Source organism: Bombyx mandarina, chromosome 08, assembly GCF_030267445.1.
Source record: "Bombyx mandarina strain Sakado chromosome 08, ASM3026744v2".
NCBI lineage: Eukaryota > Metazoa > Arthropoda > Insecta > Lepidoptera > Bombycidae > Bombyx > Bombyx mandarina.
This window is the reverse complement of record NC_143215.1, coordinates 3,829,223-3,848,501: the sequence shown is the minus strand read 5'-3', so window position 1 is coordinate 3,848,501 and position 19,279 is coordinate 3,829,223. Positions and strand designations below refer to the sequence as shown.

The following is a 19,279-nucleotide window of genomic DNA, read 5'->3' as shown; positions in this document are numbered from 1 at the left end:
AAACAAAACCGCTGGAAGTAGCTTCTGGGAATCTGCCAAAAAGTCTACTGAAAAACTTTCACTAAATAACCACCATTTTACTGATATTATATTTCATCCCATATCGTCTGATCTCATTTCATTTCATTTCATGTCAATTCATCAATGTTTCCAATTAATCAGCTTTATTTCATTATACTCCATATCATTTTGCATTAAAAAAATTAATAAAAATTGGGCTGTATGGTATGATATCTTTACCTCTACAGTTAAAAAAATATAACTACTAATTTAAACATACTCGATCGAAATGTCAAAATCCAATTTGTAACTCGCACTCGCACAAATGTCATTCATGGTACTAATTTCGGTAAAATTACTCGGTTACGAGATCACAACGTTAATATGAACTCGCACTCACAAAATAACACCGAGTACGTTTGCCGCTAGGGGCGCTGTTCCAATTGCATACAAATTTGAGCAAACTGGCTCGCTAGTGAGAACGTTACAAAACTCGCACTAAGCACACTGACTATGCTAGGGTTCAAAACGTTTGGAAAACGTATTTCCCTAGCACGTTTTCACGAATTACTTCGACCATGAAGAAATAAATCAAAATAACGTGTAAAAGTCATACATAGATTCCTTTTATGTGAAAAGCGTTTTTATAAGTTACCATAGAATTTACAATAAACACTTAATTTTAAGCAAGCATCGCTTTATACAATAAATGAAATGTTGGCCATGGTGTGAAATTTATATATCACTACTTTAATGTAAAATGTTAGCATTTAAGTAGAGATTTTGACAGGAACACGGGTGCGAAGTTATGTGAATTGTTTTACTTTGTTTATTTAGTATTTCTATAGGTTTAAATGTGTAGTAGCGGTAGTTTACTAACTATCTAGCATCTGTGAAAGTGCATAAACGTGGAAAAATGAAACACAGCCACTAGACGCGGTTTCTAGTGTTCTTCCAAAAAGTCCACATAAAAAGTCTAAGTAAACAAACGCCATTTTATTTATTTTATTTCATCCCGTTTCGTTTAATTTCATCCTAATTGATTAAGGTCTCAAATTAATCAACTTCATCTCAATTTCGTTTCATATCATTTTTTAACTTAAAACAAATTATACGAAGAAAAATAAGACTTGACTTAAAGACCTTTTTACCCGGCCATTTAATCTTCAAAAAAAAAACAGTCTAGTGTAGATACTAAAAAATACACGTGTGGTATTCGTGACTCAATGAATTTGGGCCCCCTTTTTTGATTTTCGGATTCTTTTATTGATGATTTTATTGATATCACTGAAATTTCTATTTGCTTGTTAATATTCAATATCATTAAAAATAACTAAATTTATTAAAACAGCGCTAATCGTACTTTCACGATTAATTGGCCTTCTTCACTGACATATTTTTGTTGAAGTATTGTTGAAGTTTTCAATATTTTTTTGATCTACTAATTACACAGTATGAACGCACTTGTTAACAAAACGCTAGTAAATACGGTCATTGGCAGCTGACTGACAAAACCGGCCATGCGCAATGTAGGCGTGAGGTGATGGTTTGCTTATTAGATATAAAATAATAAAAAATTGGGAATTTACTTGTTTTTATGATCGAACAATCACCAATGGTTGTCGAACAAACGATAATTGATCCAAATTAACTAATCTGACCGATGAAAATAAAGATATCTAGTAAAAGGGTCCGACTTAAGGGTGATCATTTGTTTAATATTTATAAATAAATAAAAGACGAACAAACAATTTTCACATTCGAACATTAACTAACAAACGACGAACAAATAATTAAAAATAAAAAATGAAACTGAAAATCAACAAAAGGAAGGGCCAAATTCACTGAGCCGGCACTCGAGGACTGTCGTGGTAAAGCTATTGCATATCGTTTTTTATCTACTTATGCAATTATAATTAGACAATAATAAATAAATATGAAAACAATAATAAAATAAGTACATGCTATATTTATGAACATTAAATTAACAAAAGCTAAACATTAACTGTGCCCTTCACACTTATAACCTAGATCACGAGAGAGAGAGATGGGCAGACTTTTCATTCATAGTGTGACGTCACGCCGCGCGCTTATTCACAAACACTAGGTTCAACACATTCACACAAGCGCAATGTGTGAATGTGTTGAACGAGAGCTACATGGAAGTAGGAATGGGAGGTGATAGGTTTTATTTTCGTTACAGAATTTCTTGATTCAGTCGCAGCACTCAAAGCCCACGATAAAAGTTATGCAATAGCTTAAAAATTATATAAACCTATGGGGTACTTATGAACTCCATGCCTTGTTTGTCTATTTGCTTATTGTTTTGTTATTTAGTTTGCTTATTGAGCATGCTAGTATCGATCAGTCGTTTGCAACATGTATAATACAAATACATAAATAAATAGCATACTGAAAACAAGCATGACTATTGCTAGCAAATGTAAACTGTTCATAAACATGCTTGTATTGAGCATACTCAATAGCTCGCTTTTTAGCATGTTATTTTAGAGCAAGTGTAGCAGTACCTTAATGACAATAATGCGATGATATTGATTCTCAAATATTATGTGACATGTATATTATCTATGGTCTACAAGGATGGGCTTAGATCAAGGCTATATGGGCTTAGATCCCCTTGCCTTTCCTAACAAGGAAAAATTGTACCAAAAAAAAAATATATCTATGGTCTGGACTTTTTGGCGGGAACGCGAGGAGTGAAGTTGTGTGATTTGTTTTATTTTGTCTATTTAGTGTTTCTTCAGGTTTAAATGTGTAATAACGGTGGTTTATTAACTGTTTAATATCTGTGACAGTGCACAAATGTGGGAAAATGAAACAAAGCCGCTGGACGTAACTTCTCGGGATCCTCCAAAAAGTCCACTGAAAAAATCTCAGTAAATGACCACCATTTTACTGAGATTATATTTCATCCCGTATCATCTCAATTCATTTCATTTAATTTCATCCCAGTTGATTGATGTCTCAAATTAATCATCTTCATTTCATTTCACTTCATATTATCATTTTGCATAAAAGTATCCCATATTATATCATTTCATCTCATTTCAATTCATATCATGTCATGTTTCATATTATTAATCAACTTCATTTCATTTCATAGTATCATATTTCATAAAATAAAAAAAATATATGTATAAAAGATTAGGCTGTATGGTACGACACCTTTGCCTTTCCATTTGGATAAATAAAACTACTACTACTATCTATGGTCTACAATGTTGTTTTATCACATATCGGAAATTTGCGATCATGTCTAGATCTAATGTTATCAACATTGATAAAGTTCTTAGCGAGTCAAAATAAGATTGTCGAACAGTGAATATGCAACTTGACTATAGTATTGCAGTGACAGACAACTCTTGAATTTTTACTTGAAATTAATAAAAAATTAATGCTATTTAAAATTTAAATTAGTTTTAATTTAGTTCAAAGATAGTCGTTGACCGTTGATCGCACTATAGGTCTGTGTTCACTTTTAATTTAAGTGATTTAATTCATAAATAAACAATGGAAGAGAAAACGAATGGATATCAAAACCATGAAGGTAAAAAGTGTTACGTTACATATTTTATCATGAATTTAGTTATATAATGAAGTAATAGATTGGGAATCTCTTTATTTATTGCATTAATAAACTTATCAGAGATAGTTACGGAAAACTAGTGATCCTATAAGGGTTTTGTCCCTCTGAGATACAAAACTATTTGTAGCCTTCAATATGTTAATATCCTTCAAAGCAATTTATCAGTTTACTAAAATAATTTTCCTACCTAATTTAGGCCTTTGTCTATTTCTAATTCTGTTTATTTAGAGACTTGTGTATTAAAAAATTATGAATTAATGAAAAAGAAAATTGCTACACACCAAAGCATACATTATTTGAATTTCTACTTGATAGATTTATGTACCACAGTCAAAAGGGTCCAAGTAGAATGTGTCTTCCTTGAAATTATTTTGTATGACAGCTTATTAAAGTACTTATATATTAAGTGTTTGATAAATGATCCAAATTCTTCTTTAAGCACTGAAACCTCATAATTTAGATTAATTTTTTGTATAAGATTTTAACATTATTAATAACTTTCTGAAAAAACATTGTTTATATTGAAAATATTTTTATTGATACTTAATCCTGATCATACTAGACACAAAACAAAAAAAGGAAAATTAATTTAGAAAAAAATTACACTTCACTGTTTTTGAATATTTATATGATGATGATTATTAGAATAAATTTTATTTAAATCATTGAGAATAGAGTAGAGTTTAAATTATAGTCCTAAATTTGTATATTATATACTTTATATATGTTTATTTATTGTATAAGAGAAAAGTGGGCCACTATATATATATATAAGGTATAAAAGCAATTTTTGTAAAAAAATATCCAACATTTTACTCATAATATTGAAACTATACAATGACCAAGCTTTGCTCGGATTTTTTTTTGTTTGTTGAATAATACGGTCTACTAAATTTTATGAAAATCGTTGGAGCCGTTTCCGAGATTCTGATTATATATATATATAAAAGAATTGCTCGTTTAAAGGTATAAGATACATACATGCATATTCAAATATTACATTTCAGAACTTAATTGTTAGTGATATTAGTGAAATCTGATTATCTATAAAAAAATTTAAATCTTTGAGTGTGAAGATATCTATCAAAGGTTAGTGACTTTACTAACCCAATGTTTGCCAGTTGTTAGCATAAAATTGTCAATACATCAATATTTTGCACTAATCAAATCCTCTATCCAGTTGTTAAGTAATAAACTAATCTAGTAAAGTGTTTTGATAATTTTTATCATTGCCAATAGTTCCTGGTGTGAAGATCTTCATTATCTTATCTCTGCTGAATCAACAAAATAAATCCATGATAATTTTTTGTTATGATATCTATGAAAGGATATGGATTATTTTTGCTGTCGTAATATTCAACCTTTGAACTGTGTGGCATAATTGTTAATGATCGATTCTTCAATATAGGGATAGTTAGTAGCTGTAGTGTATCTGTAGAGAACAATGTAGATATAAGCCCTTTTTAAAATTAATGTTTTCATGAGTCAGCTCAGGGCTTCAAATAGTAAAATCGCCCCCTAGGCGCGGGGACCTCGTAGGAGGTTCGGCCCTCGGCCCGAAAAAAAAAAAAAAAAAGGGCTTCAAATAGTATGACCATTCCATGTAACATCAATCTGCTAGCTAGTTAATACACATACAGACAGACAGTTAATACAACCAGAATAACTCTCAATCGTAATTTAATGAAGGCTTCCGCCTTTTATTTATATAATAAATAATATAAATAAATATTTACTGACAATCACGCCACGTTAACTGGTCCCGTGCTAAGTTCGTAAAGAACTTGTGTTACAGGTACCAGATAATGGATATAAATGTAATATTTTTATTATACACATACATATATTTAATATACATCCATAACCCTGGCAAAGACATTTATATTTATCATACAAATATCTTCCCTTGGCGGGATTCGAACCCGCGACCCCCTTGTGTAGTGACCATGTCACTTACCACTACACCAGACGGCCGTATATTGCATAGATGGGTGGACGAGCTCAGTCCACCTGGTTTGAAGTGGTTACTGGAGCTCGTAGACATCTACAACGTAAATGCTGCCATTCACCTTGGGATATGAGTTCGAAGGTCTCAGTATAGTTACAAGAGGTTCTTTTTTTTTTTTTTTTCGTGCCGAAGGCCGAACCTCCTACGAGGTCCCCGCGCCTAGGGGGCGCACGGGGTATGTGAGACTCAACGATCTGCAGGTGTTGAGAGCAGACCGCGGGCCCAAGGAATTTAGGGCCCACCCACTAAATGACTCCCCTGCACTCTTACACCCGGCGTCCGATCTCGGTCCGGGGTCAAAACCCGGTCAGAGTAGGGGGGTTCCCGCGGTCAACATTACAACCAGACACGCGGCGCCACCCCGAGGACGCCCGACCGACGGGTCGTCGAGGCGATAGTCGACGACCAACGACGTCGGTCTCCGCGGTACGGCGGCCCTACCAGGCCGCCCTGGCGATGCCGCTGGATACCCCGCTGGGCCAGAATCAGCCTGCCGGGTCGGAACGCGATACACCGCCGACCGGGTTGCTCTTCCGCAGTATGTTCGGCGACGACAGCGACGACGAAAATGCGGCCCGCATCGCAGTCCGCAGCCGCCGACGCGTCGTCCCGTCCTCCTGGTGCCAGCGCGCTAGAGTGACGAAGCGTGCGGCGCAGTCTCAACTCCGTTAGGTCGCCCCGTGACCATCACCGGGAGGAGACTGCCTCCTCATAGGGGCCGGAACTGGACAAACGCCCTCCTCCGACCCCCGGCTCGACGGCGGCAGCACGGCGCCGAGAGGGAGGAAGAGTTCTCCCTCTCCCGTTCCGCCGCCTCCTTCTGCGAGATGGTGGACTCGCAAAAGTCGAGCATCGCCTGCCAAGACTCCTCGCTACCGAGCATCGCAGCCACGACGGTCAGAAGCGACAAGTCCGGTCCTATTTTTGCAACAAAGACGCGGCGCTGCTCCGCGAAAGCGGGGCAGTACGCGAGCGTGTGCTCCGCCGTGTCCTCGTTGCAGCCACTGCAGTGGTGGCACTTCGGCGTCGGCTCCCTCCGGGCGACGAGGTGCAGGTAGCGACCGAAACAGCCGTGTCCCGTGAGCACCTGCGTCGCTCGGAATGTGAGACGTCCTCGGTCGCGATTCACCCACGGTCCGTCGCTCGTAGGCGGGGTCCGCCAGGCGGCGAGACCACGCCTCGAGCACGGCACGCCGAGATTGAAGCTTCCGCGCTTGAACTTCCGCCGCGCCGGGACGCGGCTCCCCCCTGGAGAGGAGATCACATCACCACGCGTAATCCGCAGCGAGCGCCTCCGCTTCCAGGTCCCAGGGAGGCGTCCCGGCGAGCACGCACGCCGCATCGAACGAGACGGTGCGGTACCCACGAACCGCCCTGACCGCAATCGCGCGCTGCGGACGTCGCAACGCTGCGACGTTGTCGCGGGTCAGGGCGTGGCACCATACGGGAGCCCCGTACAGTGCCATTGACCGCACCACCCCCGTGTAGAGGCGGCGCACCACCATGTCGGGGACCCAATCTTTCGAAGTGAGCACGGAAGCTCCAACGACCGTCCAGTACGAGACCGAGGTACCGCAACCCGGTCGCCTCGATCTCGACGCGAACGCCTCCACTCACGAGGTGGGCCCCCTGAGGCGGCGCTCTCCGGGCCCCGTGGAACAACAGGGCCTGGGATTTAACGAACGCCACCTCCAGACCCAGCCTTCGGATCCTGCCGACGACGAAGGCCACCCCCGCGCATGAAAGACGGGCAGACTCGCGCAAGTCCCTACCCCGGGCCACTACCAAGGTGTCGTCAGCGTAACAAACTACGCTTAGACCCGGGAGAGGAGCGCTAAGGGCACCCCGCAGGACCCAGTCGTAGCCGATGTTCCACAAGAGAGGACCAAGAACCGACCCCTGTGGGACACCGCGCTCGACGGGGAAGCGGAGCACCGCCCCACCGTGCCCGGTGCACATGACCGACCTGTCCTCGAGGTAGGACCCGATCAGCCGACGGAGATACGCAGGGACGCCGTGATACTCCAGCGCCCCTGCGATCACCGACCAGGGCAGGGTGTTGAACGCATTGGCGATGTCTAGGGACACCGCCAGTGCAACCCCGCCCCGGCCGACAGCCTCATCAGAGAGGGCGCGCACGCGCATCTCCGCGTCGATGGTCGAGCTGCCCTCCCTGAATCCGAACTGCTCCGTTGACAGATAGGGACCCACCCCCGCCAAGTGCTGGACGATGCGGGCGGCCACCACTCGCTCGAGCAGTTTTCCCGCCTCGTCCAGCAACACGATTGGACGGTACCCCGCAGGTGAGTCTGCAGGGCGTCCCTCCTTCCTCAGCAAAACAAGTCTGTCCGTCTTCCACTGTTTCGGAAACCGTCCCGACTCGAGGCAGGCTTCAAAGAGCCGCACGAGCCGGTCCCCAAGGGCACCGAAGGCCAAATCCCAAACCCGACCATGAACACCGTCAGGGCTGGGGGCCGCGTCCTTCCTCCGCATCCTCGACATGGCTGCACGAATCTCCTCCTCCGAGATACTCGGAGGGACCACCTCAGCAGGGGCATCACCGCTCACGTCACCCCGTGGCGGCGCACCCATGGAGGGAGGCTCGAAGTCACCGGGAGCTCTCACGGCCGCAATTTCTTGCGGACCGTTTGGTACGGGCGCCCCCAGGGATCCTGGTCGAGTGTCTCTAGGAGCGTCTTCATGCTCTGAGTAGTTACAACGGCTGCCCCAACCTTCAAACCAAAACGCATTACAGCTTCACGGCAGAAATAGGCTGGGTGGTAGTACCTACCCGTACGTACTCACAAGAGGTCCTTAGTATCACGGAGGCCAGTGATATCATGTTCCTATGTGGAAGCATTCATGCTGTAGTTGCTATGGTCTCTATTGTCAGGCTAGTAGTATGATACCGTGTATGACGTTTCACGCTTACACTATGTACATATTTCTCTGAACTCATTATTCTTATCGTGCATGCACTTTTTTTTTTCGGGCCGTGGACGGAGCCTCCTACGAGGTCCCAAGGCCTAGGGAGCGCGCGGGGTATGTTTGACTGGTCCGCAATTGTGAGACCGTGGGCCCAAGGATGTTTTCAGGGCCCTACCGCACTAAACGATTCCCCTGCACTCTTACATCTGACGTCCGACGTCAGAACCCGGTCGGAGTAAGGGGGTTCCCGCGGTCAACACTACAATCAGACACGCGGCGCCACACCGAACACGCCCGACCGGCGGGTTGTTGAAGCGATAGTCGACGACCAACGATGCCGGTCTACGCGTTACGGCGGCCGCACCAGGTTGTCCGGGCCACGCCGCTGTTCCGGGATATCCCGCTGGGTCAGAACCAGCCTGCCGGGTCGGAACGCGATGCACCGCTGACCGGGTTGCTCTTCCACAGTATGTGCGATGACGACAACGCGGACCGCATCGCAAGCCGTAGCCGTCGATGCGTCGTCCCATCTTCCTGATGCCAACGAGCTAGAGTGACGGTAGGGTACGGCGCAGCCTCAACCCCCTCAGATCGCCTCGTGACCATCACCGGGAGGAGACTGCCTCCTCATATCCAATAAGACATTACCTTAACCCCGGTTTCTCATGAACCTGAAATTTATGTTTGCATACTTACATATCTGTATGTACATATTTGCTTTATAAAGTTATAACCTTTACTGAGATTGCTATAATAGTAAAAAAAAAGCCATGTTTTGCTATGTATTTGTAATCAACATGAAGTATAATTATGCTTCATGTAAAAAATCCTAATTAAATTACAATGAAGTTGGTAATTTAATTGGAATTTTTTACTCAATGTTTTTAGTTTTTTTTTTTTGACGTATTTAAAACTACTCTGTTCTCACAATTCTTATGAAACATGAATTGTTTCATTTAAATTTTTTAACTAAATTATCATGTAACATTTAATGTAAATGTAAATTAATATGTAAAATTGAACAATTATAATGAGTTTCTTATTAACGAAACCAGAAGGTCAAGGGTGTATAACGCGAAGTAACAAATGGTAAATTACTAACATAAATTCTACACTACGTTTGATTTACGTCTATGGATTTTTGATTTTGCTGTCTGGGAAGGAGAGCTTACGATTTACCTTGTATTAAGTGGTTACTGGAGCCTGTATAATAAATAGGTCTAAGCTATCTCAAAAATGAATAGTAGTCAAACTCGTTGAAGAGTTCGACATGACAATTAACATTTGTCCACTCATTTTCCCGCATCATTGTATCCATCCAGCAGTCGCATCGATCCGGTGGTAAATGCGAAGTACCTGCCCTTGACGTCAGCGACTGACGCCACGTTGTTTTTACAAACGATGACGTCAGCGACGTAGGTAGGAAGAAAAAATCTCGTGTATTATAGAATTTTTAAAGTATCTCTCAGGCTATATTTTATCTTTGATAACGATTAGTCGGTATTCGGTTCGGAATGAAATTACTCCAGTCTGGATTTGAGCGTTATAAAAAAGGAGTATCGGAAAGTAGAAAAGGAGTAAAAAAGGAGTATCGAGCAAAATTTCGGTCATTGCTTAATAATGTATAGGGACATATTCTAGTTTAGGCATACTTATTTGACAAACTGATTTGATAAATGAGCAAACCCTGAGTTTTCCTGTCGATGGTAATCAGTGATAAACTGCATCCTAAATCGATGTAAAAGTAAAGTTATGACGATATAAGAGCGCTTTTAAAGGCTTATTTAAGTAGAAATGTTTGATTTTTAATTCTTGAGTAGGTTGTTGTAATAATTTCAAATTTGAAAGGATTTGAAAGTCGTCGTGGCCTAAAGGATAATACGTCCGGTGCATTCGTATCTAGCGATGCACCGGTGTTCGAATCCCGCAGGCCATTACCAATATTTGTAATGAAATACGTACTTAACAAATGTTCACGATTGACTTCCACGGTGAAGGAATAGATCGTGTAATAAAAATCAAATCGCAAAATTATAATTTGCATAACTTCTGGTGGTAGGACGTCTTGTGAGTCCGCATGGGTGGGTAGCACCACTCTGTCTATTTCTACTGTGAACCAGTGATGCGTTTCGGTTTGAAGGATGGGGTAGCCGTTGTTGTAACCACTTAACATTAGGTGAGTCGTGAATTCGTTCACCCAGATAAGCAATAAAAAATAAAAATTCAAAAACGGTACAGAAATACGGACAATGGTAGTGTCTCTTTTGAGGCCTCATATTGCGTATATTATTTAAAAAAACATGAAAAACCTTAGTAATCATTGATGATATTATTATGTTTTATGAGCAAAACTTCTATAAACTGCGTCGTGCCAATTCTTATCGTCGTGACCTTTAAGTTTGGCTTCCGTTTTTTTAAATAATCGCTTGATCAAAGTCTACGTTATTCACTTACTCTATCTTATATCGATTTCGATTATGTATTGCTGTCATATTTCGTAAATCACTTATTTAGACATAAATGTAATTCTGATTAAATTTAATACTTGTTCAAGTAAAGAACTTCTTCTTCTTCTCTGTCGTTTCCTCATTACTGAGGGTCGTGACCACCTTGGTCCAGTTTTTGCACCAGCTTCCTCCAATGCTGCCTGCATTCGGCCTGCTTAATGGCGCCCGGGAAAAAACTAGACATTTTCAAATTGCCAGATGGTTGTACCTAACAATGTTTTCATATATGTACAAGTTCGCACAGTCTTCATTTTAAGGGCAACAATTTTATGTTTAGTTTTAAAACCCTAAATTAGTATTAGTATATAAATAGTGGTCTTTACTAAAGTAGTATTTGCCTCACTATTTGAAGTCGGCGTGGCCTAAGCGATAAGACGTCCGGTGCATTCGTGTTGAGCGATGCAACGGTGTTCAAATCCCAAGCGGGTACCAATTTTTCTAATGACAAATACGTACTCAACAAATGTTCACGATTGACTTCCACGCTGAAGGAATAACATCGTGTAATAAACATCAGACCCGCAAAATTATAATTTGCTTAATTACTGGTGGTAGGACCCCTTGTGAGTCCGCGCGGGTAGGCACCACCACCCTGCCTATTTCTGCCGTGAAGCAGTAATCCATTTCGGTTTGAAGGGTGGGGCAGCCGTTGTAACTATACTTGAGACCTTAGAACTTATATCTCAAGGTGGGTGGCGCATTTACGTCGTAGATGTCTATGGGCTCCAGCAACCATTTAACACCAGGTGGGCTGTGAGCTCGTCCACCTATCTAAGCAATAATATATATACATAACAGGTGTTCTTAAAATATCCTAGAGGTTTTTTCCTTCCTCTATTATTTTACTAGGGGCAATTTTACTAGGCGCAAGTTAAATCCTACACTAAATCCGTTTTATGTTTTAGAACTCCCGCCTGGCTACACAGTCGAGGAAGTCGAAATACCAATGCCCTGGGGTCACGTCGCCGGCCGTTGGTGGGGACCGCGGAACATACAGCCCATGATCGCGATCCACGGCTGGCAGGACAACGCCGGAACTTGGGACAACCTCATTCCCTTGTTACCGGTTAACACCTCGGTCCTCTGCATAGACTTGCCGGGTCACGGCCACTCCTCTCACTACCCCAAAGGTATGATTTACTACATTTTCTGGGACGGAATCGTTTTGATCCGACGAATCGTGAAACACTTCAAATGGGAGAAGGTACAGTTGATGGGACATTCCCTGGGCGGCGCCCTGAGCTTCATGTACGCGGCCTCGTTTCCCGACGATGTCGATAAGATTATATGCATCGATATCGCGAGTCCGGCTGTAAGGGAACCGTCTAATATGGTCAAAACAGCCGGATGGGGTATGGACAAGCTGCTCGATTATGAAACATTGAAGGAAGATAAGATACCGTGTTACGAATACGAGGAAATGATAGATATAGTATGCGATGCGTACAAAGGATCCGTTTCGAAGCCTAACTGCCGCGTGCTGATGAGACGGGGCATGATGCCGACCCCGGCGCATATGAACAAGAAGGGTTACTTCTTCAAAAGGGATCCGCGCTTGAAAGTGGCAGGGTTGGCGATGATGTCGATCGAGACCGCTTTAGAGTTCGCCGGCAAGGTCAAGTGCAAAGTGCTGAATTTGAGGGCGTTGCCCGGCCAGGGCTGGGAGAGGCTAGATTATTACATGAAGGTAGTTGAAAAATTGAAAGAAACCACCGATGTCCAGTACGTCGAGGTGCAGGGAACGCATCACGTTCAATTAGAATCGCCCGAAAACATCGTTGAACTCATAGAGGAGTTCTTAGAGCTTTACTAAATAGTGATTGACTCGCGCTAAATATCTCATTAATGTGATACGAATTGTGATTTTACGTACGCTGTAGTTAACAGTTAATAGCTTATTTTATGCAAGCTGTAAATTAGAGTAATTATTACTCGTTGATAGTTTAGCTTGTTGGCATCCGAATTGGAGCTAAAAGTAATGACATGTGTTTTGATTGTAGTTTTGATATTTATTCAAGAAATAATATATGTCCGTGATATAATATAACATAAATGTTATGCGCATAAATATATAAATAATGCACTTATGTGTAAATATGTAGTACTTTGAGAGTGACTACATGATGATACTAAATAAGGTATTTACAAATAAAATGATTAGTTACTTTTAAACGACAAAAGAAAATATCTTTCGGATGAATTAACATAATTTTAGTAGCACAGCATTAGATTAGTAGACGTTCTGAAGTCGTTATGTTAAGCAACTGTGTAGGGGTTCAAATCCTGGAGAGTGATACAATTTTTTCCAAGGAAGGATATCATTAAGGAATCAAATCGTAGAATAAAAATCACATTGTAGTCGTATTCTGAACTCGTAACTATAGGTACACTATTTACTTCGATTTAATGCATCATGAATCACTCATCAATTATCAACAAAATCGAGAGTGCGATCCCACGAGTAAAGCACGGTGACGGAATGATAATGTCTGATGTCTATGGGCCATAACCACTCGACATCCAAATGGGCAGTGAGTTCTTTAACAGTGTGCTTAGTGCGAGTTTTTTAACGTTCTCCGATAGCGTAAATGCTAATTCAAATTTGTATGCCGTTGGAAACAACGCCCCTAGCGGCAAACGTAGCCAAACGTTCAAATTCCATACAAATTTGAGTTAACTTTTACGCTATCGAGAACGTTAAATAACTCACCCTAAGCACACCGGACACAGATTGGATCAGCGCAGTCCTTTACCCCGCTTCGGTTGTTCGATTCATAAACCAAAGACATTAAGGAGGTTGTTTGAGAATTTATAATGCAACTTTTCATGGGAAAATGTTGTAAGATTCGGAATACTTTTTCACAATCGTGTATGTCAGTCGCTGGTAATTAGCAACGCGTTACAAAGTCTCAAACCCGTTTGTTATCATATCGCACCTTTAGAATTGAAGTAGCTTAATCCAAAATTATTGTTTTTTTGTAAATGTCAAAAATGTAATTGAAGAATTGTAATTTTATAGTTTCGATTTTAAAGCGCGCATACCTTATAGTTTAAGTTATAGGCTTGATTTAAAAGAGACGGAAAGTGAATTATGTCCTTTTGTAGGAAAAAATTAAAATGTTTAACTTGGAATTTTAAAAATTTAATTTTTTTCACTTATAGAACATATGTTTGTTGATAAGTCGTTCGAAGTATAAAACTCATTCTCTTAAAACTTTTAGTTACGCCACTTCAATTCAATATTTTTTTTCGCCCTACCTATGCTGATAGCCTTGAGAGGCTATTTCAGCTTCACCCTAACATGTAGGTGAGCTCACGGGGCTCAAACCGGAAGTGTTGCTAATACTGGCCCAAGCAAGAGCAGCGCTTCGCAGAATCTACCACCGGTACGGCAACGCGCCCCACTGAGAAGATCCGGCGAGAAACTCAGTGGGCTGTGTCTATGGGTTAATTCACTCGTCGAGCCCTTCGTTGTAAGGATTCGACGAGGACGGTGACTGGGCAATTCTAAAAGTGCAGTATTGTTTAGATACCGTGCTAGCGTATAGTGCTCTAGATGTCACTACGGGGTGAGTTAGGTTTGAATAAACCGACGCAGTGAACGTGACCAATGATTTAAAGAAACGACTGTTTTCATTACTTTAAATTGAATCCGCTGAATCACAGCTCATTATGTATGCTTGAAGTGCACTATCATTAATACTGCGTCGTTGAAATTGAAATTTCGGGCCAATGTCACGTAAAGAAAAGTCTTTGTTTAAATATTTTATACAGGTTGATGGTTTAAGAAAACTGTGATCTTGCTCGTAAAGCAGCTTGCTCGAGGCAGTGATTCGAGTGTTAGCCATATTCGGATAATTATTTTTGTATGCTACGTAGAATTTAGCTTTTTTTTTATCCTACCTAAGCTGATAGCCTTGAGAGGCTATATCAGCGTCGCCTTAACTAGTAGGTGAGCTCACGGGGCTCAAACCTGATGACGTTGCTAACACAAACCCTAGCAAGAGCCGTGCTTCGCAGAATCTATCACCGGATCGGAAACGCGACCCACTGAGAAGATCCGGCGAGAAACTCAGTGGGCTGTGTCTGAGGGTTGAGTTTAGTAATTGATCATGCTGCATATAATATCAAAAGTATCCTAAATTCCGCCATTTTAAAATCTTTGTTGGGTAGCAAGTATTAATTCTTAAGTAGTTGCGGTTTGTAATAGGTTAGAATTTTAAGTACGTATTTCAAATTGGAATTGAAAAAGAAAAAGGTGAGTAGTTACTAGTGAATGTAGTGTGTAAGTGCAATATTGATTATCGCACTAACTCTAATTTAATACGTAATTAAATTCAGAGGCCTTGAAGTCTACTGACGTTAGAGTGAGTTGCCATACGTAACGAGTTTACGAAGTGTTAACTATTTATACTCAGCTAAAGGACTGGATTTAAACTTAATATCGCTCCTGGGCAACGGAAAAAAATCCGCATCCAGTGTAAAATAAAAATAACTCATTTATTAGAGAAAATTTATTATATGTTATAAATTCCAAAATCTGAATTTTTCTATCAATTATAAATTAAGCACTAATGGCTTATAATTATATTACATAAAAAAAAACTAATAAAATTTCTTTAATTCCAGAAAATAGGAAAATCAACTGATATTTTAAATCTCCAAGGAATTAAATTGATTATTAATTTTTACCAAAAGTGCCAAAATTATAATTCACAAAAATAATGAATGAATTCAATTTCTTGTATTCTCAATTAAGCAAAAAATTATTGATTAATAGAATTAATTAATTATATTGAGCAATGTTGAAAAGACTAAAAAAAATATATTTCCTTTCAATTTTTTTTTGTATATTTGCCACCCTGGGCACTTGCTCCGACTGCCCTTAGTGTAAATTCACCACTGCTCAGCTAATAAAATTAAAATTAAATAAAAAAGAAGTCGTATGTGAACATAGAATCCTTGGAGATATTATTAAAATTGCCATTTAACTATGATCAATGAAGAAATGATTGACATCCACGGTGAAGGAATAACATCGTGTAATAAAAATCAAACCCGCAAAATTATAATTTGCGTAATTACTAGTGGTAGGACCTCTTGTGAGTGAGAATAAAACTTATCATAAATCTTTTGTTTCAAAAATTAAACCGTTACTGTAATGATTTTTTTTATTTGTAAATTTATTAACAACTGAATATATAAATTATATTGAATTTTCACAGGTAATTATGAAAATAAATATAAGTTTACGGTCATTAACATGATTATACATTACTTTATTACGATTTTATGCAATGAAAATATTTTAATGATAATTTTTTTCATTGAACGATAATTTTTTTTTACCCTATCTTATTGTGAGAGCCTTGAGGCTATATCAGCGTAACCTTAACTAGTAGGTGAGTTCACGGGGCTCAAACCTGACGACGTTGCTAACACGAACCCTAGCTGGAGCCGTGCTTCGCAGAATCTACCGCCGGATCGGAAACGCGACCCACTGATAAGATTCGGCAGGAAACTCAGTGGGCTGTGTCGGAGGGTTAATTTACTCGTCGAGCCCTTCGTCGCAAGCGACGGGTTCGACGAGGACGATGCCTGCCCTTCAAACCGAAGCGTATTACTGCTTCACCGTCGAAAATGACAGGATGGCGGTACTTCCCCGAGCGGGCTCACGAAACGCCCTATAATCTTTTTTTTATTGCATAGATGGGTGGACGAGTTCACAGCCCACCTAGTGTTAAGTGGTTACCGGAGCCCATAGAGATCTACGACGTAAATGCTGCCACCCACCTTGACCATCACTTTTACTGGTGGTAGGACCTCTTGTGAGTCCGCACGGGTAGGTACCACCACCCTGCCTATTTCTGCCGTGAAGCAGTAATGCGTTTCGGTTTGAACTTTGAAGGGTGGGGCAGCCGTTGTAACTATACTTGAGACCTTAGAACTTTTATCTCAAGGTGGATGGCGCATTTACGTTTTAGATATCTATAGGCTTCAGCAACCACTTCACACCAGGTGGGCTGTGAGCTCGCCCACCCATCTAAGCATTAAAAAAAAAAAGATATGAGTTCTAAGGTCTCAGTATAGTTATCGCCATTCCTCTATCGTTAGTCATTCGTCAACATGTGTTAGTATTCGTATTTCACTAGAAAAATGGCTGTAAGATTCGAACATTGTCATTGTCGCGTCATTCGATACGCGTATATAAGGTGTCTTAACCTTTAGGCTACGACGGAGAAAGCGTTAATATAGCACGCAATGTAACATTTGAAAATAAGCAGGAACGCATTACATTACGGGTGTACGAAATAAGAAATGAATTAAAATAATGTTATGTAGGCATAAACAGCTCTCTCTCTCATGTTTATAGAACTCAATTTCATTTGAACAACCGTTGACATCAGAGCTATAGTTTTCTACTTCGACAAAGGTCTCTACGACTATTGATGTTCACCTGTTAAAACTAGTGTAGCCATTTTGTTTATATATATAATTTACTAACTCCTTCGTAAAAGGCTTCGCCCGCCTAACAGCTAACTTTCCCAAGTTAAATTTTTATTCGAATTCGTTGAACGAATTATCATTGAATACTTTGATTGATAAATTTTGACGTTGAGAGGACGATTTTTTTTTCTTGTGATAAAAAAGTCGGTGTGGATTTTTTTTTTTTTTTTCGGGATAAAAATTTGCCATGATCATCACTCTTATGACATAAAACTATCGCTTTAAAAAAGCGCATTAAGCCTCGTTACGACGTGAAAAAAAGACGAAATCAAATATTATTTTCCGGTTTCCCGTGGGCATTGAATGTTTTTTCGGAATAAAAAGTAGGCTATGTATGTCGCTTTCCTGACCTAATACTGTCACTTTAAAAACCAATATTGATTTGTTTCGAAGTGAAAGAAGGACGAACACACTTTCACATTTACAATATAAATATGGATTATTCATTGTTTTTTTTTTTAAATATAATTTTAATATACATAATTGTTCCCGAATGCTTCAAGAATAAGGCCCGAAAATTGTATCTTTTTTTTTCCTATGGACAACTTATGGCTATCGTCTCGTGTACATATGCATATGTATTTATGCACGTGTTGAATTCCCTAAGACACAGCACTTAAATATAATTTGTGTATTTTTTTCATGTTCATACGGGTTGTAATTTAATGTATGACCAAGAATCCATTATTATTTGTCTTGTGAAACTTGTATTATGTTCTCTTGTCATCACGTATTAAAGTATCAAATTGAACGTTTCATGCAAACATATGCGAGCCAACGTGATGCTTCTTAAATTATCTTTGGTAGATTTTTTTCTTCTTTTTGTTATTTCTTTGTAAGATACAAGCTACAATATGATCGTCACCTAAATAAAAATATTTGTTGTAAGCGTTAAATGTTGTGATAGAATTAAAACGAATACAATAAGTAAACAATACCGTTTTAGTTACACTATTTATTATTTGTAATTAATTTATTTTTTTCATTAATTTATTTGTAAAATTTCACAAAAATAAACATATGATGTTACAACAGACTTGAAGGCGTTTTTATTTCACTCCACAATTCGTCGGACACGCTCCAGAAATATATTTTTCAAATTCGTTCACGGTCCTCACCTGAAATTATTTGTAAGGATTATTAATAGTTTAAACAATAAAATAGTACCTGCTTAATGTTATTTCAAACGGGCCGACTAGTTTAGGGTCCACTTTAAATGGTCACCAGAGAAACTGAGACTTTAAGTCGAAGATTCAATTTTATATTGGCTCAAAGGACTGACATCGAGCGCCGTGCAGATTCACACCAGTTAAGTGGTTCACGTGTCTTTTTGTTTGAACGCACTCACGCGGTCTTCGCGGACAAGCTCACGGCTCACTTGATGTTAATCGGGAGCATAGACATCACAAAAAAAAAATTGGGGTACAACACGGGTAGGTACCACCACCCCGCCTATTTCAGCCGCGAAGCAGAAATGCGTTTCGGTTTGAAGGGTGGGGCAGCCGTTGTAACTATACTGGACCTTAGAACTCATATCTCAAGGTGGGCGGCGCATTTACATTGTAGATGTCTCTGTGCTCCGGTAACCACTTAACACGAGGTGGGCTGTGAGCTCGTCCATCCAGCTAAGCAATAACAAAAACATAATATATTTAGCTCTTTTGGATGAAAATGTTCGTCGACTACCGCTCTGAGGGGTATGGAAGTATCAATTTTAATATA

At 40.1% G+C, this 19,279-nt stretch overlaps 2 protein-coding genes across 3 annotated transcripts in view; one reads left to right on the top strand and one right to left on the bottom strand.

Moving 5' to 3' along the window:
* Nucleotides 1-2,688: 2,688 nt before the first annotated feature.
* On the top strand, nt 2,689-18,593 carry kraken (serine hydrolase like 2 kraken). 2 transcript variants are annotated; one of them, XM_089729447.1, is made up of 2 exons: nt 2,689-2,897; nt 11,956-18,593. In XM_089729447.1, the coding sequence occupies exon 2, from the start codon at nt 11,997-11,999 to the stop codon at nt 12,861-12,863; it is 867 nt and encodes a 288-aa protein (XP_089585573.1). In that variant the 5' UTR covers nt 2,689-2,897; nt 11,956-11,996; the 3' UTR covers nt 12,864-18,593. The 2 variants fall into 2 exon arrangements, with proteins under 2 accessions (XP_089585573.1, XP_089585572.1); XM_089729446.1 differs by lacking the exon at nt 2,689-2,897 and adding an exon at nt 3,230-3,568.
* LOC149502447 (NFX1-type zinc finger-containing protein 1) overlaps nt 18,498-19,279 on the bottom strand; it is a 19,668-nt gene continuing 18,886 nt past the window's right edge. Inside the window, exon 14 of the mRNA XM_089729414.1 lies at nt 18,498-18,675. Within this exon, the coding sequence (XP_089585540.1) occupies nt 18,607-18,675 (69 nt within the window). The 3' untranslated portion in view covers nt 18,498-18,606. The remainder of the gene's footprint in view (nt 18,676-19,279) is intronic.